At 43.3% G+C, this 26030-nt stretch overlaps 1 protein-coding gene across 3 annotated transcripts in view; it reads right to left on the minus strand.

The window, feature by feature from the left end:
* Positions 1-26030, minus strand: part of CENPJ (centromere protein J) — a 363081-nt gene that overhangs the window by 134136 nt on the left and 202915 nt on the right. For all 3 annotated transcript variants that reach the window (XM_029602492.1, XM_029602491.1, XM_029602493.1), the window contains one exon: positions 116-352. In XM_029602492.1, coding sequence (XP_029458352.1) covers positions 116-352 — 237 coding nt within the window. The remainder of the gene's footprint in view (positions 1-115; positions 353-26030) is intronic.

Here is a 26030-nt window from a genome sequence, read left to right on the forward strand (position 1 = left end):
GCGTACAAAAATTATAATGCAAACACTAGAAAACCATACAACATTACAGCTCATGATTCTAAAAGTAAAACTGAAAAAAATATTGCATTGTTATACAATTAAGTTATGAACTTACTAAAGAAGCTGCTCTTTTCAAAGCCACTCTATTACTTTCAACCTCCTTGTTTTCAAGAGCCTCTTTCTTCCAGGTTTCCAGTCGAATCTTTTCCAAAGCCTTAGTTTCTTGTCGCAATTCAGCATTCTCTTTTGTTACAGCCTCTATCTGGTTTCTTAGGCGAGTGTGTGTGGTTGACCACCTTGCCTCTTTTCGTTTTAATTCTTCTTGCAGGTCTGTGAGCTGCTGCTTTAAAGCCTTAAAAGAAAAAGCCAAGAGACAGAGAGGGACAATGTGTTAAAATAAGATAGTTCAAACCAAAGACAAAAAACCTGGGTGAAAGATCAAGAGGTGAAACATACTTATCAGTAGCTAATAACTGAAATTAATCATCATAAAAAGCATTTTCATACAAGATAGGATTTAAACACACATATAACCTGGAAAAAGTATATCAACAGATTCCAAAACTTCCCAGACCATGCTGGGAAGTCTAATTACTTCTAAATACAGACTCATGGAAAGTGTCAAAACATGGACCTGAGGTTAGATGTACTAGTCACAAGGTACACGTCACAAGGTACACAAGTGACTTATACCTTGTATTCCAAAGTTCTTGTTCATCTTCAGTGCTGTTTCTTGGTTTGTTTTTTTTTACTGAGACGAATATATTACAACCTACACTCTATGCACATAGCAGGTCGTGAACGGCTGTTGTAGTTCTCTAAGGGCCTATGAGCACCCACATCACCGCTACGCGCTAATTTACTTGTCAAATGGCACTTATACTGCTTCACTTCGTCCACCTCCACACTGTCATTCTGTCTTGCTTGCTAGACATGTATATTTAAACTCTCCCTGTCACTGGTCCCAATGTATCGGTAGACATAACCATCCATAAATGTGACAGCAACTCATCAGATTCTTAACGGGTAGGGTAAGATCACTGCCCATAGGCAACCTACCAAATTTCAGACAAACAGCACTATTTCGTTGAAACAGCTTCCCAGTAGCATTTAGAGACCAAGATCGAAATAAGCAAGAGTAGTTTTGCATTCTATTACCTTTTTTTTTTTTTTTTTTTTTTTATTTATTTATTGATTATTTTTCAATTTACATTAGGTCAATCATTACATTCAATCTTAATTGAATTGGTAAATAAAAACAAAAACATATCTGCAATTACCACATAACAAAAAAAAAAAAAAAAGTAAAGGAAAATTATTTTTCGAAAAACTATTCACCTTAAAAATGTACATAATTGCATGATATGTAGTATATAACCAAAGAAATCTAATGGTAACCATATCTCCAGGAATATATATATAACATCTGAGATAGCTAGACAATAACAAGGGAGAAGTAAAAAAAAAAGAGAAACTATTAATTCTGAAAATAGCTCATTTACAGCTGGTGTTTATATATATGCCTGCATTATTTAGGTTCCTACTGGAGATGAAGCAAGTGGTTCTCGTAATTCTACAAATTGTCGTAACTGATCTGGCTGGCTAAAGCTAAATGACTCAGTACCCCTTCTAATTATACATCGGCAGGGGTACCTTAACAAAAAGGAGAAACCTAAGACTGTTACTCTTTGTCTTAAATCTAAAAATTCACGCCTCTTTGTTCTGGTAATTGGCGCAAGGTCTGGGAATATCTTAATATTTTGTCCACAATACGTAATGGGAAATTTTTGAAAATATACTTTCATAAGGGTACTAATATCTGTTGATGAAATGAAAGAAACTATCAAGGTTTCTCTACCTAATATTTGCATATCTGAGTTTTCCAAAAAACTCGTAAGATTAGCAGGGATAGTCAAAGCTTGAGGAGAAGTTCTTTTAACAAAGAAACAAGAATTTATTGCAAGCATATTATTGTTAATATCAGAAAAACCAAGAACTTCTGCCAAAAACTTTTTAAAAGAAACAAAGGGAATCTCCCCTGCTATTCTAGGAAAGTTTATTATCCTTATGTTTAACTGTCTAATATTATTCTCCATTATTTCTAATCGTTTTGAGGAACCCAACTGGTCTTTTACCATAGCTACACTCAAATCTTGTAAGGACTTTATTTTCTTCTCAGCTTCCCCTATTCTATTTACTACCTCAGTTGTCTGTCTTTGTATCCCTGTATATTTTTGCTGCAAATCATTGGATACTGAGTCTATTTTCCCTTCCAGTCGGTTAACAGTATCATTTAAACCATTTACTAAATCCCAGATTGCCCCTAGAGTTACCGTCTCTGGTCTTAAATTTATTGCCCGCACAGTACCTGGGTCCTCAGGTTGAGAAGAGTTTTGTCTCTCTAATTGAGGAGAAATTTCCTCAATTTCCACTGAGTCCAACATGGAGCTTGCTCCTCCAGAAGACAACAATCTTTTTACCTCTTCGGTATTTGATGTTGCTGCATCTCCATTGGTATCCCGTCGGGCCGGAGGCGGTCGTATGTCAGGACTGAGAGATGCCTCCTCAACGGGTGTAACCCGTTCTCCTTCCGGGTTACCTCCAACAGTCTCATTGGTACTCTCTTTCCCCAGCTGGGTCATAAAACGATCGATTTCCAATTGAAGTAGGGAAGGCAAGGGCTCTGGTGGAAACACCCTTACCTTCCCTTTTCTTTTTGGAGGCATCTCTTTTAAAAAAGAAACAGGGTCGTCGGTCGTTATGAGCTGATTTGTCTGCTTCTCAGCAATCAGAGATGGTGCTGGGCTCCCTTCAGCCTGTCCTGGTCCGTCCTAGTCCGGACTAAGCCGGACAAAGCCGTGCGCACCCCTTGGGCGCGCACGGCTTTGGCGACGCACGGCTTTGGCGACGCACCGGCGGTGGCAAGCACTGGAGTCGCAGCGTTTTTCAGCGTGCGGCTCCTCCCTCTCACTTCCGGATTCGGGGAGGGTGGGTGATGGTCCGGCCCTGAATCGGGGCCCAGCAATCCGGTCTCCTCAGCGATCTCTCTCAGCCGCAGCGTTTTTCAGCGTGCGGCTCCTCCCTCTCACTTCCGGATTCGGGGAGGGTGGGTGATGGTCCGGCCCTGAATCGGGGCCCAGCAATCCGGTCTCCTCAGCGGTCTCTCTCAGCCGCAGCGTTTTTCAGCGTGCGGCTCCTCCCTCTCACTTCCGGATTCGGGGAGGGTGGGTGATGGTCCGGCCCTGAATCGGGGCCCAGCAATCCAGTCTCCTCAGCGGTCTCTCTCAGCCGCAGCGTTTTTCAGCGTGCGGCTCCTCCCTCTCACTTCCGGATTCGGGGAGGGTGGGTGATGGTCCGGCCCTGAATCGGGGCCCAGCAATCCGGCTCCTCAGCGGTCTCTCTCAGCCGCAGCGTTTTTCAGCGTGCGGCTCCTCCCTCTCACTTCCGGATTCGGGGAGGGTGGGTGATGGTCCGGCCCTGAATCGGGGCCCAGCAATCCGGTCTCCTCCATTCTATTACCTTTAAAGTATTCTTTATTTTGTATAAAGAACTACACTAATTTGTAGGAAAAGGGGCTGCCTATTTATTTGTATATTTTGGAGGTTTTCAATAAAATATTTATTTTATTTTTAATTGTATAAGCCTTATTTCTTAAATGTATTTTATTTAAGACACTTATAACCCACAATCTAAAAATTAAGATCAAAGTGATAACATAATTCAGCAATATCAAATACAATGTTTGGTCTGGCAGTTTCTCTATCCAGAAGAGGCCCTTTTTCCCCTTGCTTACTCAAAAAAATCACAGCTGTCTGGATCAAATCAAATTTGGTTGGTCATCTGACTTTTGAAAAGCTTTCCAGCATAGTGGATTACCCTTAGCTGCCGAAGGCTAATGTGTTATCTTTTCCAGCTCCCCAGCACAGGTTGGAAACATTTGTAGTCAAGACAATCAAGTGTGGATAAATATGAAAAGGTGTGTCCTTAATCAGAATAAGAGAGCCACTAAGACAGTCTCCAAATCTCTCTGGCACATTGATGTACTATTGCAGTCTGTGAGTCTCATTCCACTGGGACTTCAATGCCCATTGGGTATTTCTCATATGGGTATGTATAAATCAAACTCTAGAGGCCAGAAAACACCACAAAAAAAAAGTTACAGTACTGGTGTAAGTACAACTAATTACATTTTAGGGGGCACTTAAAGCATTACATCTACCAATGGGACATGCTATATCATGGTACAAATTATATTGCAATGATAGGGAGGATCAACTTGGTAGGAGTATTGCACTTTATGTCTGGGAGGGCATAGAGTCCAACAGGATAAAGATCATGCAAGAGACTACATGCACAGTAGAATCTATATGGGTAGAAATCCCATGTGTGTTGGGAAAGACTACAGTGACAGGAATATACTACCATCCACCTGGCCAAAATGATCAGATGGATGATGAAATGCTAAGAGAAATCAAGAAAGATGACCAGTCAGGCAGTGCAGTAATAATGGGAGATTTCAATTACCCCAATATTGACTGGGTAAATGGAACATCAGGACATGCCAGAGATGTAAAGTTCCTAGATGGAATAAACGACTGCTTCATGGAGCAACTGGTTCAGGAACAGACAAGAGAGGGAGCTATTTTAGATATAATTATTAGTGGAACGCAGGACTTTTGTGAGAGAGGTAACAGTGGTGGGGCTACTTGGCAATAGTGATCATAACATGATCAAATTTGAACTAATAACTGGAAGGGGAACAATGTGTAAATCTACAGCTCTAACACTAAATTTTCAAAAGGAAAACTTTGATAAAAGGAAAATTTTTAGAAAAACTGAAAGGTGTAGCTGCAAAGGTTAAAAGTGTACAAGGTTATCAGGCATGGACACTGATTAAAAATGCAATCTCAGAAGCTCAGTCCAGATGTATTCCAATCATTAAGAAAGCTGGAAGGAAGGCAAAACGATTACCGGCATGGTTAAAAGATGAGGTGAAAGAGGCTATTTTAACCAAAAGAATATCCTTCAAAAATTGGAAGAAGAATCCATAAAAAATAGGAAAAAGCTTAAGCATTGTGAAGTTAAGTGTAAAACATTGATAAGGCAGGCTAAGAGAATTTGAAATGAAGTTGGCCGTAGAGGCAAAAACTAATAATAAAAGTTTATTAAAATATATCCAAAGCAGGGGTTAAAGGGGTTCTTAGGGAAAATAAGGCCATTGCAGAGAAACAAAATGAATTCTTTGCTTCTGTGTTTACTAATGAGGATGTTGGGGAGATACCAGTTCTGGAGATGGTTTCAAGGGTGATACATCAGATGAACTGAACCAAATCACTGTGCATGAAGAAGATGTAGTAGGCCAGATTGACAAACTAAAGCGCAGAAAATCACCTGGACCAGATGGTATGCACCCCAGCATTCTGAAGGAACTCAAAAATAAAATTTCAGATCTATTAGTTAAAATTTGTAACCTGGAGGCTGAGGGACACAGGAGAGACTACCATTTCCCAATTAAACTTCATTACCTGTAATCGGGGTAAGGAGGAGTCTTGCTGGCCCCGGTGGACTCTTCATCAAACCCTTCCACATTCTGTTGTCATCAGGGAGGGACCTGCTGGAGCTTCAAAAGCTGGCCCTCCTGCACCTTTTCCTTGAGGCTGAGGGACGCGGGAGAGATGACCATTTCCCACTTAAACTTCATTACCTGTAATCGGGGTAAGGAGGAGTCTCGCTGGCCCCGGTGGACTCTTCATCAAACCCTTCCACATTCTATCGTCATCAGGGAGGGACCTGCTGCAGCTTCAAAAGCCGGCCCCCCCTGTGGCGCGCAGCCGACCCCGGCGTGCTGCCTAAGCCGTGTGCGCCAAAAGGACGTGCAGCTTTGTCGGATAACTTTTACATCGGGGAAGTTTTAGCTCAAATATGAGTAATATTGATAATTTATTAACTTTCCTAAGACCTCGGCCTTCATTCAGGAGGATAGTAGATTGATAATTAGAGTGTTGGAGTGGAAAGACGTGTGCCTGTAACTTTGTTTGGTTGATAAATGCCTCATACAAAATGAAAGGCAAAAATAAAAGATATGGCTTCTTCCCTTCTCTTGTCAGAGCCTGTACAAATGCGGATACCAGCTTTTTTCACCCCATCATCTGGAATGACACCAGGGGAAGTAGCCGCTGTGGGATCTGATATGGAGCGGATACCAGACCCATTGGCTGAAACATCTTTGAGCCCTGGTGCACCAAGTATCCCTCCCCCACCTCATTATATTTCATCAGATTTCCTTAAATTAGGAACATTATCTGAGGGATTGGGAGAGGGAACCCTAACTGCAGAGGCGAAGTTGGAAACAGAAGTAGCTAAAGGGTTTATGCTGTCCTTGGATAAGCCTGCAGAAATTACGATGGATTCACTATGGTCTGCAATAAAGTCTTTAGAAGGTGCAATCATTAACTTGACAAGATTGACTGTGGACTCAAATCAATGTTTCAATAATATTGTAGTTACTCTTGGTAAAAATGAGGAAAAGCTTGATCTAATGGGGATTAAAATGACTAAATTAGAAAGCTCCCAAAAAACAGCAGGGTAGGCGATCCAGTGAAACCGTAGGAAAGCGACAAACAGAAGGATGCCACAAGAGCGTCTTTTTCAATCTTTAATGAAGGAGACGTATAATAAATTGCAATTGCCCGACTCTGGCCGAGTTTCGCCACCTATGGTGGCTGCCTCAGGGGCTACAAAGTAAACATATAAAGTGTTTATTATCATAAAAATTAAATTAAAAACATAAATAATTAAAAACATAAATAATTCAAAATCACACAGACATATGAAAGCACAACATAAATATTGAATAAAAATAGTGACAATAAAAGCAATAAATCATATGAAATAAATACATAAAAAGATCAAAAAGTAATGACAATGGAAAAAATGAATAAAACCATATAGAAAGAATAAAAGAACGCTGGAAGCAACAACAAATCGACAAAGGAACCAAAATGCTAAAATGAGCTTTTGAGGATTCTACCTTAATGTTTCTAGAAACGTAATCACGTGATGGTCCGGATAATGTCAACAGTCAAATTTCATTTCTATTGAAACGTAAAAGAAGGTCAGCTGAATATTTAAAACAATCAATATATAACTAAATGTGTAGCTCGAGGTAAGCCATATATTAAATTCATATGGGTGAGTATCTATTGGAAACACAACATTTTTCAACGGAAGAGATGCACAATGTATTCAGAATGAGAGAAACAAATGTGAAGTGCCTTGATATCAAAAAAGGAAACAAGGTCCCTGATAAATATTCAGAAAAAACCAATTGAATATTGTAATTAATCCATCTAAAAAAAAGAAAAGCTATAGAAAAGGGAAAAGGTGAAAAAAAGAAAAAAAGAGAAAAAAATATGGGAAAAAGGGTTAATCTAATTAATCACAAAACATCAAAATAAGAAAGTGTGACAAAGTGAAAAACACAATTAAATGATGAATAAAACAAAATAATAATAAAACCGACTAAACCATGCCGTAGAGGAAAGCGACAGGCACGTACAACAGAATTCACCTCTTCTTAATGAAACATACTAACACATATAAAAACGTTATTCAAAACAAGTGACATGGATGCCTATTGAAAACAGAGTGGAATAAAAATGGGTATGAAGCGTAGTAACGCAAACGGTAACTCACTGCAAACTTGAATGTGCAAGTGTAGACAAAAGTGTAGACTGTGCGCTGCTAAGGTACTATTCTTATCAGTAAAATATAGTGTTGTGATCTTGTGAATGAAAGAATTAATAACAGGTGACAAGGATTCTAAATATCTTAATTGTGAAACGCAGTGTTCTATGCTGCAAAAAGACTAACAGAGAGACTTACATGTATTCTATACGCCGGCAACGCGCGTCTCCTTACAGTGGAATGTGTAGAACTCGAACGCTAGCAGGAACGCCATTTTGAAGGTGAATTTGGCGCCAAAATGAACTCAATCACAATCTAGTTTGATACTGACGTTGGTGCAAGGTGGAGTAAGCTGCTGACGAAAACATGACGTACTACAAGGGGAGGGGGAATCTGTTGGCTGCAGAATGCCACGAATGAATGAGTGCCAATGAACATTACTTTTTACAAAATCAACGGACAACAAACAGGTATTATTACATCGCGTGTGCACTTTAGGTGAAGTGAACGAAATATTGCAGCACCGAAAAGGAATCATATATTCCAAAGAATATGATTCAATAAAATGTAAAAATATAATGTAAAAATACTCTGGTGACCTATAATATAAATTCATTGATTACCTAAATATACCTAAACATGAGGAAACTTATAAATAACAAAAAATGGGAAAAAGGTAATTAATAAAACAAGGGGGCATTCTCTATCTAAATAAAAAATAAAGACTGAAAATGAAAACAAAAAGAAAGGGAAACTTTCTAAAAAACAATTACTCACAGAAAACTAACCAAGGGATAGATGTAGTGAAAAATAAAAATTAAAAAAATATAGATTAGAAAATGTTGTTTCAAACAATTGTAAATACTAGCTGACCGTGCACACTAAAAAATTTTTGACCGTGCACACTAAAAAATTTTTTTTAAAAAGAGTTGACCGTGGAATGACACCAGGGGAAGTAGCCGCTGTGGGATCTGATATGGAGCGGATACCAGACCCATTGGCTGAAACATCTTTGAGCCCTGGTGCACCAAGTATCCCTCCCCCACCTCATTATATTTCATCAGATTTCCTTAAATTAGGAACATTATCTGAGGGATTGGGAGAGGGAACCCTAACTGCAGAGGCGAAGTTGGAAACAGAAGTAGCTAAAGGGTTTATGCTGTCCTTGGATAAGCCTGCAGAAATTACGATGGATTCACTATGGTCTGCAATAAAGTCTTTAGAAGGTGCAATCATTAACTTGACAAGATTGACTGTGGACTCAAATCAATGTTTCAATAATATTGTAGTTACTCTTGGTAAAAAATGAGGAAAAGCTTGATCTAATGGGGATTAAAATGACTAAATTAGAAAGCTGGCAGCAAAAATTTGCTAAAGCAGAGATACTATACAAGAAGAAATTTGAAGGAATAGAGAATACATTACAATACTTAAATTTAAGAATACTTAATTTTCCAAGACATGATCTGATCTCAGCTTATATGTTTAAAGAATATCTTGTGCAAATATTGAAAATGCCAGAACAATCATTGCCAGTTTTATCTAAAATTTATTATGTGTTACCAAAAGATAAAATAGTTGGTAAGAGTAAATTAGTTGAAGACCAGTTAAATTTGTCTGAATTGGTGGAGTCCTCTGTTGAGACGGCAATAACGATTAGATCTACACTGCATGTAACATTTATTTTTGCAACAGACAGGGAGAGTTCTTAGGCTCTATATGAGGAATCGTCTTGCTCTGTTCCATGGTGATAAAATACAAATTTATTCTAAGTTTTGTAAAATGTCAAGATAGAAGAAGAAAATTCCTCGATATGAGAGCAGAGGTAGAATCTAAGGGCGGGAAAATGTTATTAAAATTTCTTTGTAAATGTGAAATTGCCTATAAAAATCAAAAATATGTATTTTTCGAAATAACACAACTTAGGGCTTTTCTTGACTCCCATTTCCAAGAGTTTGTAGTGTTGGGGCTTGATGCAAGTAGAGATATCTAGATGACACTCTTTTTCAATTGTTAAAAGGAGGAGATATATACCTCTTAGCTTTTCTTATTCCGCTCTTTTTTCTTAATACTTATCCTTCTGAATATCGCCTTGAGTTTCAGATGTATTCTATTTTTCTGTACTTATTGTTTAAGTGGTATTGTTAGATTAATAACAAGGACATCTGAATGATGTAAACAAATAGTTGTATTTGTTATTGAATAAGCATAAATAAAAAATTTTAAAAAAAAATTTGTAACCTATTATTAAAAGCATCCATTGTACCTGAAGACTGGAGGGTAGCCAATATAACCTCAATATTTAGAAAGGACTCCAGGGGTGATCTGTAACTCTGGCACTATCTGAAGGACTCTAGTGTTAGCAGTAACAGTGGGCCAACAGGTTGCAGGAAACCTCAACTTCACATCTATCAGGAGACCTATTGGAACAAGGATTGGAATGCTATCTTTTATCTTTGGATTCAGTCTAGTTTTGACTGGGTAGCAGTGTGGACTTAGAGCTTCTACCTTAGTAGTGGCAACATCTGAAACTCTGTTAATACCCAAGATAAGCCAGGCCTGAAAATGCCCTGTTGGAAAAAGTGCTTCCTGGGTTCCTAACTCTGGGACCTACTAAAGGAGGTTGGATCAAAGGCAGTATTATAAAGGGATTGGAAGAATCGCACAATGGTCCTTCAAAACTTTCACAGCTTTCTTGACCTTATTTCCAAAGAGATTTCCTTATGTAAAAGCAAGCCTTTCCTGCATGCCTTCATGAATGCCAGATAAACTCATCCATGATGAATCACATTCATCTATAGCCATTACAGAGGTCCTCTCAAAAACATCATATGCCAAGTGTATAAGATGTTTTTCACATTCCTCAACTTCAGCCATCAGTCAATGATATTCACCTTGATCATTTATTGTACAAGTGCCCTTTCCGAGATGGTGTTTGATCATGTAAGTTTTAACAATAAAATGTGATATAGCGCAGTTCATTATATATCACAGCAGTTAACATAACATCAAACCAGAATACAACATAAAAACATAAGATTCGGGGGATCACTTGAGGCCCCTGGCACATAATCAGTCTTCATCCTGAACGCTCATTCTTCAATTTAGTTTCTAAACAAGTCTAAGGAGGTACCCTCTAGTTCACTGCCTGCAATGTGAGCTGATAAGACCAGGTCACAAAAAGCAGGATTTAAACCAGCAGCTGGTTGCAGGGATCAGGCCAAGCAGCAGACCTCAGACGAGTGGCCTGCCCTTATCACGCTAGCAGACTCACAGCAGCAGCTACAGAAGATGTTTGACTCACTCTCTTTTCAACTTACTGTGAATATTCATCAGGAACTGGCGGTGGTGGTTGGTAAAGTGGCTGTGCTTGAGGCCTCGATTCAGGAGAACACCTTGCAGCTAGAGAATGTTGAAACTCGGGTTGAGGACCCAGAAATGCCATTGACTGAAGCCAAAAGGAAGCTGGATTCTCTGGAGAGACAGTATATGGATATGCAGAAAAACTCGATGACTTGTAGAATCAAGGTAGGGAACGGTAGGGGACGGAATATTCACCTGGTGGGCCTCCCTGAGGTGGGGAGAAGGATCTGTACCAGTAGAGTTCTTTGAAAAATGGCTGCCGGAGGTGCTGGGGCTGCACATGAGAGAGGAGTGGATTTGGTGGATGTCTGAAGGTCCAAATACCCTAGTAGTAGAGATTATACACACTACTCATCTGTTCATAACACTTATTTCTATTTTTTCCTATGTTCTCAACATTTGCTTGTTAGGGTCAAGGGAATAAACATTTTGCCCTGTTATCTGTCAGACCATAGCCCTATTATACTGGTGATTGACCTTTTCCAAACCTTGTCGACAAAGAGTACTTAGCGACTTAATATTACTGTCCTTGGAAGGGAGGACATTCAATCTATGATCAAGGAATAGATTAAGGCTTTTTAGGAGGTGCATGCAGGTGAGGAGTATAATCTTCTGGTTTTGTGGGAAACTCCGAAAGCAGTCTTGCGTGGAAAAATTATAAGTTACACCAATCAACTTAAAAAGACATGAGCGGCAAAGGAACAGGTCCTAGAAAGGGAAATAGCTGGTTTAGAATAGCTACATAAGAGGGGGTGCTCCACTAGTTTAGAAACAATTGCTGGCTAAGAGGCAAGAACTTGAGCTGCTTCTTATGGGCTTTATAGAGAAGTCTATGCGCTTTACCTGACAAAAAAGTTTTATGAGCACAGCAACAAAGCGGGGAAGTTACTGGCGGGCCCATTTAAAAAAACAAGTAAAAAAGGATTTTAATTACCAAGATTCAAAGATCTACTAGGTCGGTTTCTGCTGGGGATATTGACTTGGCTCTGTTACCGTTTATGCCATCCAACTCGCCCCATGTCAGGACCATGAGATCATGGCCTGTAATAGCGCATACGATTCATGTCTGGCAGGCAATGTGTAAAAGTTTGGGTATTTCAATGGACACTCGCATCCCATTAGCTGTATTAAGGGACAATCCCCATATCTCCATAGCTAATTTCCAGGCAGCAACAGCTAGTCAGTGGAAGGAGGATTTGTGATTTCTGGGCCAGCTTTGGGATGAGGATATTTGGGTCCCTTATGAGACTTTGTTAGATGACCAAGCTGCAGGATGGATCAAAAGAAATATATGATAGTATTAAGGTGCAGTTGCTAAGGTCCAAAAGGACACTATGGGACAGGACCACACCCTCACGGGTGGAATGGGTTTTGATGCTCATTGGAAAGGAAAAATATATCATTACTATACAGAGCCATCACTTTGATGTATGAAGAGAGGGAGCTTATACTAACCTTGATCGCACAGTGGAATACAGATCTTAGGTTGATTTTGACTGATAGAGACTGGGGGATAATTTGGAAGAAGGTATACTGGGTTTCCATTTGCAGCTGCATGATTGGAACTGGATGTATAAACTGGCGAGGAGGACTTACAGAACACCGATTTTTCATACAGGATTCTCTCCCTCTGTGTCCCTATGTTGGCAAGGGTGTGGGGATAGAGACTTATATGCACGTCTGTGGGAGTGTGCAGGTGAGGTTTTTGGAGGAGGGTGGAATTGACTATCTCCAATATTCTGGGGCACCAAGTTACTCTTTTGCCCATAACTTGACGCCTTGGGCTTTGGGTTAATTTATTTCTCACAAGTCAACGAGCAGGCAGTGTGACCATCTAATACATGTAGCTAGATTTACTATTGCAACACACTGGAAATCGCAGGCGCTGATTTCACACTGGCACAAGCAGATCCATGACATAGTTACTGAAAATCTGACTTTCTCTGTTCATAAGTCATTTATGTATGACAGAATCTGGGAGCCTTACTGGAAATATCTGGCTGACAGGGGAACAGGAACTTTGGGATAAGGCTCTGGAGGGTTTAGTATATGTTTAACATCAGGATGTCAGGGCTGTTTTCTATTCTTGATGCTGTTTGTATTTGTGTACAATCAATGTATTGTGCTAAATTTTCTATGCTTGTTTTCAACATATAACTGGACAGTACAGTTTCTTTTGCTTCTGTGAAAACCTGCCTATTGTTTAAATAAAAAGTTTTGTAAAACTCATAAGATTAAACAATTAAAATCATCAGAATAAAAACTAAACAAAAAACTGCATAAACCCCACAAACCTAGTCAAATTCTTTAGATTATTTGTCCACAGCTCCCACCATGGCCACTTCAAGATGCTATGCTGGACTTGTTACAGCCACTAACGTGAACCCCCAAGAAGCATGTATGGGAAATATGCACAGGAGAGACAAACCAGGGAGTACTGTAATATTTTTTTATACCCTGGGATATAGACAAAGCAATAATTAAAAATTACAGTAAAAGCCAGTACCACAAAGAAATGTCTTTCTATGCCTAACTATCAAAAGAAAAGGATTTATCATCCAACTCTTCATTAGTGAATAAAACAATGACACTGATCAGGTCCCTATCTCAAAACAGTCTAAAGGTCTAACACTCACATCCTGGGGGTATCAGAGTAAGTTTTAGGGTTGGCTTGACCAACACTGATTAATATGGCAATTGGAGCCAGATGAATTCTTCAGTTGCCTGGAATCAGTCACTGTGGTCTAGAATTTGGAAAATGGTTGCAAGGGTATTCATATTGAATTTCTCACGGTGAGGAAATACAGGTTTTTTGTTCACTGATTTCTTGTTTTGCTTTAGACCTTGTATTTTTCCCTCAGACACAGCTCATTTCCTCAGAGTTGGCTTTCAAGTGGTTTTTGGCCTTTGCATTGTAGTTCAGAGGCATGAGATGCTGGCTTGATGTAGACATATCCCAGTAACCTTGTGGATGCTGTAAAACTAAAACTTTATGAGGTATCACTGGTTAGAAAACTGTTACCAGTCAGGCAGTCATTGGTCAGAGAGCTAAATATAAATGCCCTGATTGGCTCTTCAGCCCTGAAGTTGCTAGAATTATCTAGTCTCGGCTGGAAATATAGGCTGCTTGCCTCTTGTAAGCCTGATATTTTATTTGACATGCCATCTGATCTGTATTGACTGTGGCTAAAGTCTGGAGAGTTATACAATGCTCCTTAATTGTGTTAATGGTCTCACTTTGGACCCAAAGAGATTGTCTTCTAACTAAGCAAGGAGTTTTAGCTAGCCTCTCATGGATATCTTCTCGTAATCCAGAGGCTTTGAGCCACACTAATCTTTCTGTGGCTATAGCAATGGCTGATGCTTTTGACCAGGTCCATGGACTTGGCAATCTGTTAGGATTCGTGGGCCCTTGGCCCGAGGTGAGGGTTGGTACCACGTGTGGGGAGGAGCCCCACAGGTCCCCACCGTCTGGAGGCGAGGTCAACTGTGGTAGGAGATTCAGTAGTGTAGAGGAATGGAGCATCCTGCATCCATTCCTCATAGATGGATTGTATGAAATGCCTGGAGCATGCTTCTGCCTCTGAAACATGAGATAGGAATTTCCCTTGCAATTCAGGGGATAGAGAGGTGGAGCTATCCTTGAATTTTTGTATAATGTTGTACATGTACTGTGTGATTTTGCAAGTTTGCTTATCATACACAGTGTTTTCCCTGGATAGCAGGATGAAAAAGCCATGACTTTGGGGGAACGTCCTTTGGGTGGCAGAGCTGTTATCGCATCAGTCTACTGTGGAATCCCTACACAGGTTGTGGCTATTCAGAGTGTGAGGCCTAGGCTCCTATCTAGTGTCAGACGAGTCATGCTTTTTGGCAGCCATCTGCGGAGTTGATCTTCCTCCTTTATCCGTATAGGAGAATCGCCTGGCTACCTGTGCGGGCCATGATTACTGCCTTCACCGGAATTGCTTGCTCTTATGTTTAAATCTGATGTGTATGGGTGCTCCCTTCTTCGTTGGAGGCGTGGTACATCCGTTGGCGGATGGCCCTCCTTTGGGTTGCCGTGGAGGGTGACTAGCACCAGAGTTGCCACCTCTTACACTAGTCATATTTTGATCTGGCTTGGTGAGGGGGACAAGCATTGCATCCCCGTGATGACCGCCTTGATTAGTGGGTTACATATAATCGTATGGATGACACCGCTATCATTTTCCGACTGGTTGACCCTTGCTGGTTGGGCACCACGCCCTGCCACTAATCCAGCCGCAGACCATGGTCCTTGCATTTGGGTAGTCACATTTAGTTTTCCTTTATGCAGACTGTTGCCCAGAGCCACCAAAGAAATTTGCTGAATTTGGTGCTTTGTTTTTCCGGTCTGTAACACATTGCTACAGCCCTAAATCATCCCTTTCTCCAATGAGTTGAAGGGTTTGGGCCCCATGTGACTTATAGCGAGGCCAGCTTCCTCAGCTCTGTGGCAGGATCACCGGTACCCCAGTCACAACTAACACTGCTTCATCAATATCCGAAGCGGTCGTAGTATATGCCATGAACCTCCACCCTGGGGTCAGGCAACCTCAATCGACATGACCAATGCGCTGGACAGGAAAAACATTCTTCCATCTTAGGCAAGAGGATGGTTCAACCCCATGCGTTTAAGCAAGATGGACTGACAGCCTCACCACTCTGTCATCCTGATCAGAGAGCTGTTTGGTTGGAGAGTTTTGAACATAGGCTCGCATGGGAAAAATTTCTCAAAGGGGCCTATCTCGAATGTGCTAGAGTCATCTCACTGACTGGCAATGCTCTCCTCCCTCCGATGAGGCCTAACAAGGTAAGTCCATGTACACCTGCTGGCTGGCCTCTTAGGCCTTGCCTATATTTGTATTGGAGCAAGGTCACCGTACTTCCATCATTGACTCTGCATGTCGATGCATCGGACAACTCTCCCCTGCACCTCAATCAGGTCATGACACCTTTGTGCCAGTGAAGGGAGGTATGCAGCTTGGGATCCCCAAACGGGAAGATACTCGCTGCCGAATGAGCTGATGCCCCGGCTTCGATCAGTCACTCTGATGCTTCGACGCAAATGCCTCGCTGCATTGGATGCATCGCATCAACGAAGCACATGAAAGCCTCGGCTTTGAGGTACATCAATACGTCAGGTTCAATGAAAAAGCACTTCGATGCATCGAGTGACTGGAAGCACTTGGACGCATCGAGCGGATGGAAGTGCTACAAGTGGATGGAAGCGTTTGGATGCTACGAGTGGGTGGAAGCACTACGGGTGGATGGACGCTCTTCGAGTGGCTGGAAGCGCTTGGACACATCGGGTGGCTGGAAGCACTTCAATGTATTGAGTGAATGGACATTCCACGATGCTCCGCTCTGAACTAGCATGGGGTGCTTAACAGAGTCCCCAGCTCGCCATAGGGCCTTGCCGAAGAGGCCGTCTCTGTCCTCGTTCCCGGGGAAGTTCAATCTGGGCCCCTGAGCGGACTCAACGACTTCTGGTATGACCTAATCAGCACAGACCCGGCTTCTACCATCCGTTGTGAATCTTCCTACAAACAGCGAACGAAGGTAACTAAATTAATAACATAAATAAACTAAGAGAAACAGAACTCCATGTGCACCCAGAAGCACAGAAAGATCAAGACTGAAGCAGGATGAGAATCACATGAGAGATACTCCTACATGGGCACACAGAACACAGCTCTGTGTGCTTTGAGAAAGCTCCGCCACCTAGAGGACTGGAGAACATTCCCCAAAGTCATTGCTAATTCTAGCTACTAATGGAATAGACAGTGTAGTATTCCAAATCTTTATCTGGAGATCTTTTAGGGCCTTGGGCACTGGCACTGCTGGTTTGTTTAGGGCCTTTCTGAAGCTGCTTTTAAATCTTAGGCCTGATTGTTTTTAGCCTCATTAACTTTCTTTTCTTCCTTTCTTTAACCACCGTCTTACTTTATGAAATACCCCGTCTCTTGTCCTATAGGTTTATCTTATTAGATTGCAAGCTATATTCAACAGGAATTGTCTTTTTGTGTTTGTACAGCACTGCGTATGTCATGTAAAATTATAAAAATGTTAAGTAGTAAGCCTTAATAAATGTTAATACTCCTGAAAATTCTTCTATTTTGGTCAGTTTCTTTTTGAACCGGGAAGGGGATAGACTTTTCCATTTTCTGTATAAACGTCAGATATGTAAGATCCTTTGGTGGCGTACTAATTCTCTCCATTTTTGGGTATGGATCTTCTGGGATTCCTGGGGAGTCTACAACTGAATGCACTGACAAAGATTCAAAGGACTCTGTATCTGAATCTTTTATTTGGAATGGAGACATGAACAGAGTTTGAGAAGGCTGAGGTTCTTCAACTTCTTTGACCTTTGAAAGGAATCAATTTAAGAAGAATCTTGAAGGGTTTTTGCAAATTTCTCAAATATTGGAGTATAATGCGGCGATTGTAGATGCATTTTTGTCATATAGTGGCTTATGAAATCATGCCACATCTTTCGGACAAATGTTTTGCTGTCCTTATCTGGCAGAAATGTAATTCTAGTTCCCAAGTCGGGAACTAGAAATAATGAGGACTCTATGGCCCATCTTCAGCACCTATTTCCACGTCTCTGATTTTGTCAACACAGATCTCGGTACACATGAGAATTGTGCAGGCTTAGGCACTATCTTGAATGGTAATAGACCTCAGCTCTGAGGTAGATGGTGTGAATCTCAGCGTAGACTTAGATAACACAGTTGTTGGGGTCAATGAGATGGATAATAATAGCACCTTGGAAGATTCTCGATTCTGAGGATTTATGGGAGGACCTGTGCTCCCGGTGGGGAGTTTTTTGTCCCAATGAGCGTGAAAAGATGAGGAAGATGAAGCTTTCTTGCCTCTGTACCTGAGTGGCTCAGTCCTCTATTTTTAGGTTCTGGTCCCCTTAGGGGAAGAATTTGAAAATAATTTCAATACCTATATCTCAAAGCTCTGGGCAACATTTGGGCACACACCTCACAATTTGACATGAAATATATGATTTGCCCAGGCATTTTAGACATACTTTATGCAAGTCTGTTGTGGCTATATTTTTTGCAGTGCTTGAAAAGGGGGTTTTCCCTGACATGCCTAACAAACAAAATCAATTAGGAAAATATATATATTTTTTTTAAAGAGAAACTAAATAGAAAAAGTAAATGCCAAGGAAACAGTAGTCGTTAAATTTAAAAAAAAAAGACAGATCTTATTTGAGTTGCAGAAGAAAAGACCAAGGAGACTCACATGAGGCCGGAGCACAGGAACTCCTGCGCATATACAAAGAGATTTTACCTTTCTTAGCTCAGAGAGCACATCTGGGCCAGCACCGTTGGAAGACATTGCTCACTTGTGTGGCTGCATTTTGCCCTGTTTGTCCATCGAGTAATTAGTGTCCACTTTCTTTCCAACAGGCTGTACAGTGTGGGGTTTCCCACATTTTTATTTATGTCCTAGCAGAGTGGATGGGGCACTGCCACAAACTCCTTTTGTCATCCAAGAACAGAGACAACTCAATAGGAGTGCTCTATGCCAGGGGTAGCAACTCTGGTTCTGGAATGCCACAAACAAATCTAGTTTTCAGAATATATAGAATGAATATCTGTGAGATTCATTTGCATCAATGGAGGCAGTGCATGCAAATATATCCGATACATATTCATTGCGGATATCCGGAAATCCAGACATGTTTGTGGAATTCCAAGACCAGAACTGCCTATCCTTGCCCTTGGCTCTTTTGACCTGTAACTCAGTTAGAACAGACCTGGCCATTACTTGAACAAAATGCAAAAAGAAGAGAAAATATTCAGGTAGAGATCTATTTGTCTACAGATGGTAGGGGTTTTAGGGAAGCTCTGGTCAGAATTCCTCTTCAGAACCAATCTTCTCTGACCTTAAAGAGACCCGCATGACTGCTCAGAGTCACTTTCAATATAGTTGAGGTGACAATTCATCCTGCATGAATTTATGAGTTCACCGCCTTTTAGGGCCAAAGATAGACTTTCAGGGCCTCAGAACAACTAGTCAAAGGTCTGCAAAGGCTTGCTTTGGAGGTCATATGGCTTTGACTTCTACTCTGGGCTGACAGCAACCCTTAAAGGTTCAAAGCTTAAATTTCAGAGTTAAAATGCTGGACAGCACAGGGGAGACAGTAGGAGGCAGATCGCTCAACACTCCAAGCAGATTTCAACTGGTCAATGCTTGCTGCTCAGCATGTTCTGAGCAACTGCCTCTTCTAACTTAGAACATAAGAACATGCCATACTGGGTCAGACCAAGGGTCCATCAAGTCCAGCATCCTGTTTCCAACAGTGGCCAATCCAGGCCATAAGAACCTGGCAAGTAGCCAAAAACTAAGTCTATTCCATGTTACCATTGCTAGTAATAGCAGTGGCTATTTTCTAAGTCAACTTAATTAATAGCAGGTAATGGACTTCTCCTCCAAGAACTTATCCAATCCTTTCTTAAACACAGCTATACTAACTGCACTAACCACATCCTCTGGCAACAAATTTCAGAGTTTAATTGTGCGTTGAGTAAAAAAGAACTTTCTCTGATTAGTTTTAAATGTGCCACATGCTAACTTCATGGAGTGCCCCCCCCTAGTCTTTCTATTATCCGAAAGAGTAAATAACCGATTCACATCTACCCGTTCTAGACCTCTCATGATTTTAAACACCTCTATCATATCCCCCCTCAGCCGTCTCTTCTCCAAGCTGAAAAGTCCTAAGCTCTTTAGTCTTTCCTCATAGGGAAGCTGTTCCATTCCCCTTATCCTCCTCAGTAACTACTGATCTAAAAAGCAGATGGGAATCAAGAAGACTGACCTTCTTTGGGGTCCTTAGGAGAGCCAAAAGCATGAAACTGGAGCTTCAGAGACAAATGCAGTGTGTGCCATGGACAGAATTTGGAGTTTTCCTCCAGAGGCAATAGTCACATCAGAATCCTCTTACTCTTGGAGCTATATCAAGGAAATTTGTATTGATGAAACATTTTCAATAAGCCTTGGGCATCATTCCTCCTTAACTTCAAAATTTCTCAGAAATACTCCAGTCAACTGAAAAGAAACCAACTGGGTTTCTCTCTGGGAATGGATCTTATTATTATGGCATGATTAGTTTATAAAACCACTTTACCTTGCAAGCCCAAGGTGATGGACAGTTCAAACATCAAAAATAAACACAATACATCTACTACAATGAACTGTTATTGTTTGTAAGGTTTTGGGTGGACCCTTGGACACTGTGGCAGCTGACTACTCCCACGGGGGGGGGGGGGGGGGAGTCCCGTGAGGGGCCACAGGTCAGGCTCAGCTTAGGGACACACAATACAGAGTTATATCTTTTATTAGACAGATTTGAGAAGCCACCAGAAGTGGCAGTAGTGAGTAGAGATGAAGCCCGGCTGGGCTAGGGTTCCTCTGAATACTGGAACAGCGATTCCCTCTATGGCTGTGCTGTAGTGGAGAAAACTGAGATAGTGAGTACAGTGGAGCATACACAGAATTCTGGGAAGGAGCATCATTGGTAAAGTTACTCACACAGCGGTTTCTCCCGGAAGGTGACACAGAAGCTGGAATAGAGGCAGGCCCTCGAGGAGCGAGTACCTGGTTCCAGGGAACAGCTCTGAGGAAATAAAGTTGGTAACTCACTGATGATGTAGGCAGCGGTTTCTTCCAAGCAGAAGAGATAAGTTAAGGCAGCGAGTACCGGTTCCTGATAGCGACCTGAAAGAACTGAGAGAGGCCTCAGAGGAGCAGGTACCCCGTTAGGATAAGTCCAAAAGTTGGAATGGCAAAGTAGCTAGGTACGGAAAGCGAATCCCATCCGTAAGGAGATCCCTTGCTAACTCGATTAGCTAGCAAAAAGTGTAGGCTTTTGTATCCGGGATGCGTGACATCATCACAGGGGAACGCCCCTGAGGTTCGCGTCAAAGAGAGAATAAGAAGCAGGGCCGCGCAGCGCACACGCCCTATGGTACCTGGACAATATGGCGGGATGCAGCGCCCAGGCCAGACTGGGGATGCCGGAGAGGACAGCAGGCAGGCGCCGTGGCAGCCAGACGTCCATCAACCGCGGGAGGAGTTGCAAAAAAGGAAAGGTGGGCGGAGTGGAGACGTCGGGCAGCAACAGTCGTAACATGAACAAAACAGTGACTAACATCTAGTTTCAAGTAACATAACACAGATCACAGCGGTTACCTGGATAGGATTTTAGACAGTACTGGGGAGGAGCCAGCTATCGTGGTACATGTGGGCATCAACAACATAGGAAAATGTGGGAGGAAGGTTCTGGAAGCCAAAGTTAGGCTAAGTGGAAAGCTGAAATCCAGAACATCCAGGGTAACATTTTCTGAAATGCTCCCTCTTCCATGAGCAGGGCCCCAAAGGCAAGCACAGCTCCAGAGTCTCAATGTGTGGATGAGATGATGGTGCAAGGAAGAGGGATTCAGTTTTGTAAGCAACTGGGGAACCTTTTGGGGAAGGAGGAGTCTTTTCTGAAGGGATGGACTCCACCTTAACCAGGGTGGAACCAGGCTGCTGGCGCTAATCTTTTAAAAGGAGATAGAGCACCTTTTAAACTAAATCAAAGGGGAAAGCTGACAGTCACTCAGCAGCGCATAGATATCTTTGAAGCACACAGAATCTTTGAAGGATACTACTGAAGCATTAGAGTTAGGGCATTCCAACAGAGAGGTTCAATAATAAGAAAAGTAGTCCAAGTGCCTATAATTAAAAACGCACCTGAACTAAAAGATTCCAATTTATCCCTGTGAACTGAAAAGCAGACTGTAAATACAAACAAAAAACACACTTTGAAATGTTTGTATACTAATGCCAGAAGTCTAAGAAATAAGATGGGAGAATTAGAATGTTAGCAGTGAATGACAACAGCTTTAATTGGCATCTCAGAGACATGGTGGAAAGAGGATAACCAATGGGATAGTGCAATACCGGGGTAAAAATTATATCGCAATGACAGAGAGAAACAACTTGGTGGTGGGTGTTATGACAGTCGGTTGCAGATGGCTGCGACCGATGCAACTCACTTGCTCTCGTCTCCAGGCCTACTCGCAGCTGAGGCTAGCCACTACCGCCGCATTCCTCCAGGTTCCCAGGACTTCTCATGGCGATTGGGACACTGCCATCACCCATGCCGGCTCCAGGTCTTCCTAGGTGCGCGGCATGCCACCACCCTCTCCTTTGAGGACCCAAGGGCGGGAAGCTAAGGGGTGTCCCCGGCTGACATTACCAGGCCGGGATTCTTAAGCACCTCCTTCGCCCCTTGCTAGCTGACTTGGCAACGAGTTCCTTCGCTACTGATACCTGCTCCTGGCTTCTTGGACCAGTGGTTCTTGTATCGATTCTACCGGCTCTAGACTCTGCTTGGGTACCCGCTCCTCGGGGGCCCTGCCTTGCTCTTGTGTGAGACTCCATCTCCTGGCTTTCCCCACTCCTTGGGCTAGCCCTGCACCTTCCAGGGCTCCTGCCTACCAGCCTCTCTGTTCCCCAGGGTCGCCCCTTGGAATCACCTTCTGCTTGGAGTTTGGACCCATGCTTTCCCGCTCCTCGGGGTAGCGCTTCCGTTATGATTCAGTGACTCTACTCAGCACCCCCGCTCCCCGGGGTAGTGCTCTCGTTTCTCTTCCAGAGATTCCAGCATGCGCAGCCCTGCTCCCCGGGTCACTACTGCAGAGATTCCTCCAGACTTCCCCGCTCCACGGGTTGGCCTACGTCACCACGCCAGAGCCTCTCTTGCTGCGCAGCCCCGCCCCACCCCTCGGGTCACTCTCCGCTGCGGACCTCCAGAAGTTCCTGTCTCACACTCCCCGCTCCTCAGGGCCTGCCCAGCCCTTCTCTCTCTCGGAGGTTCCTGCTCTGGTACCGTGCCTCTCCAGTTCAGCGAGTATACTGTGGGTTCTCCCACAACTGTCTCTCTCACCCTGCTCCTCGGGATCCCCCACAGTACTCCCTTTACTGCACCTACGATCATGTGGCTGACACGCAGGATGCTCCATTCCTCTACACTACTGAATCTCCTACCACAGTTGACCTCGCCTCCAGACGGTGGGGACCTGTGGGGCTCCTCCCCACATGTGGTACCAACCCTCACCTCGGGCCAAGGGCCCACGAATCCTAACAGATTGCCAAGTCCATGGACCTGGCAGAGGTCTCAGCTGTCCAGGCCATCCCTGGCCTGGCACAGAGGATTAGTGAGCAACAAAATTTCCTGGAAACACTGGCAGCAGCCATTGATAACTTGAGCTCTCATTTAGATACTACCGTGACTGCTACCACAATGTCTACCAAGCTCATTTCTTCCACCTCTATGCCGGTTCCCCGGCCCACCCTGCCCTTACCAGCACCTCCACACTATTTGGGGAATCCCCTCATGTGCAGGGTTTTTTTGAATAAATGTAATATGCACTTCTGCCTGCAATCGGCTTACTTCCCAGATGTAATCACTAAGACTACCTACATCCTGTCCCTTTTGGATGGTAAGGTCTTGGCCTGAGCATCACCCCTCTGGGAACGCACCAACCCGGTTATTCGAGACCTGCCTGGCTTTCTTGCCCTATTTCGCTCTGTCTTTGACGATCCAGGATGTAAAGCCGTCTCCGGGACATCTCTTCTCCATCTCCAACAAGGTTCTCAACCATTAACTGATTATGTCATAGAATTCAGGACCCTTGCATCGGAACTTTACTGGGACTCAGACTGTTTACGATACATCTTCCTCGACGGGCTGAGTTCACGGATTAAGGAAGAGTTAACGGCTCGTAAACTGTCAGCCTCACTGAATTCTTTGATAGACTTATCTGGTCGCATCGACCGCCATCTGCAAGAGAGTTCACAGGAGTCCAGAGCACTTAAGAAATCTATGCCAGGTTCGTCCCAGACACGACATTCCTCTTCACCCAGGCTGAATGTAGCCCAGTGCAAAGTTGAGGATGAACCAATGCAGATGGGCCGCAGCCGACTTTCTCCCCAGGAATGACGCCATCGCCAGCAATCTGGCCTCTGCCTGTACTGCGGCCAATCCAGGCATGCCATAGCCTCCTGTCCTGTCTGTCCGGGAAACTCCCAGGCCTAGGTTCAGCGGGAGGACTGCTCCTAGGCCTAACTTCGCCTTCTCCTCCATTGACAGTACCTGTCTCCATTAAGATGGATAGTCAGGAATTATTCACCATTACTCTACCCTGACCGCACCACTCACAGCCATGACTCGCAAGGGCGCCAACCCTTCTCAGTGGTCGCCAGAAGCAATGACTGCCTTTCAAGAACTTAAGGCTGCCTTCCTCAAGGAGCCGTTTCTCCGCCACCCAGACCCAGGGCATCCATTCATAGTCGAGGTCGACGCCTGTGACATAGGGGTAGGAGCGGTTCTAAGCCAGTACTCGACTACTCATACATTACACCCGTGTTCATTCTTCTCCAGGCGTTTCTCTCCTGCAGAATGAAATTACGGTATCGAGGATAAGGAGCTCCTAGCCATCAAGCTGGCTTTTGAGGAGTGGGGTCCCTGGCTTGCGGGAACCCAACACCAGATCACTGTGTATACTGATCACAAAAACCTCGAGTATCTGCACCGTGCTCAGCGTTTGAACCATCGTTATGCTCGATGGTCCCTCTTCTTCACCCGATTCAATTTTCTGCTGCACTACCGACCTGCTAACAAAAATTGCCGTGCTGATGCTCTTTCCAGGTCCTTTGTCGCAGAAGATGTTCCCGACACTCCATGGCATATCATTGACCCTGCTAAGGTCATTCTCTCCGCCACCTTTCCGGTGCCACCTGGGAAAACGGTGGTTCTGCACCAACTACGCCGGAGGATCCTTTGGTGGGGCTCATGATTCCTTGACTGCAGGACATCCAGGTCAAGCCAGAACACTCCACACTCCAGCAGTTTTTTTGGTGGCCTACCATAAGAAAAGAACACAGGACTATGTAGAGTCCTGTCCCATTTGTGCCCACTAGAAGCCTCCTGTGGGTCTACCGTGGGGACTCTTGCAACCGTTGCCTATTCCGAGTGAGCCATGGACCCAACATTGCCACGGATTTCATAGTGGATCTGCCTGTCTCCAATGGCAACAACTCTATCTGGGTCACAGTCTACCATTTTTCAAAAATGGCCCATTTTGTGGCTCTCCCTGGCTTTCCTTCAGCACCGCAGCTTGCTAAATTGTTCAGCCGACACGTGTTCCGGCTCCATGGCCTCCCTAAGCATGTCCTCTCAGATCGTGGTGTCCAATTCACTGTTTTTTGAGATCTCTCTGCAAAAAATTCAACATCTCATTGGATTTCACCTTTGCCTACCATCCACAAGCCAATGGGCAAACTGAAAGGACTAATAGAACCTTGAAGCAATTTCTGCGGTCCTACGTGAATTTACAGCAGAACGACTGGGTCGACCTCCTTTCTTGGGCAGAGTTCGCCCTGAACTCTCATCAATCTGCCTCCATGGGATCATCCCCCTTCCAAGTGGTCTATGGATGGCAGCCTCTACCACCACTTCCACTACCACTGTCTGTGCCCTCTCCAGCAGCACAGTCAACTGCTCAGGAGTTGCATGAACTTTGGAACAACACTATGCAGCTGCTCCAGCAGGCTGCCCAAAGATCTACGAAGTCCTTTGATGCACACCATCGCGAAGCACCTCAATTTAAACCCGGCGATAAAGTGTGGCTCAGCACCTGCTTTATCCGACTTAAATTGCCGTCCTCTTGCTTCGCTCCCAAGTATACTGGCCCCTTTCCGGTACTCCGCCGTTTGGGCCGTGTCACCTAAAGACTTCAGCTGCCTTCCTTGCTTAAAATCCACAACGCCTTCCACGTTTCACTACTAAAGCCCTTGATATTGTCTGGCTTCTCCAAAAAGCCACCAGAGCCTCAACCATTGTCATCGGAAGCAGATGTCACGTATCAAGTCCATGAGGTCCTGGATGT

This window comes from Rhinatrema bivittatum, chromosome 5 (genome assembly GCF_901001135.1).
Source record: "Rhinatrema bivittatum chromosome 5, aRhiBiv1.1, whole genome shotgun sequence".
Lineage (NCBI taxonomy): Eukaryota > Metazoa > Chordata > Amphibia > Gymnophiona > Rhinatrematidae > Rhinatrema > Rhinatrema bivittatum.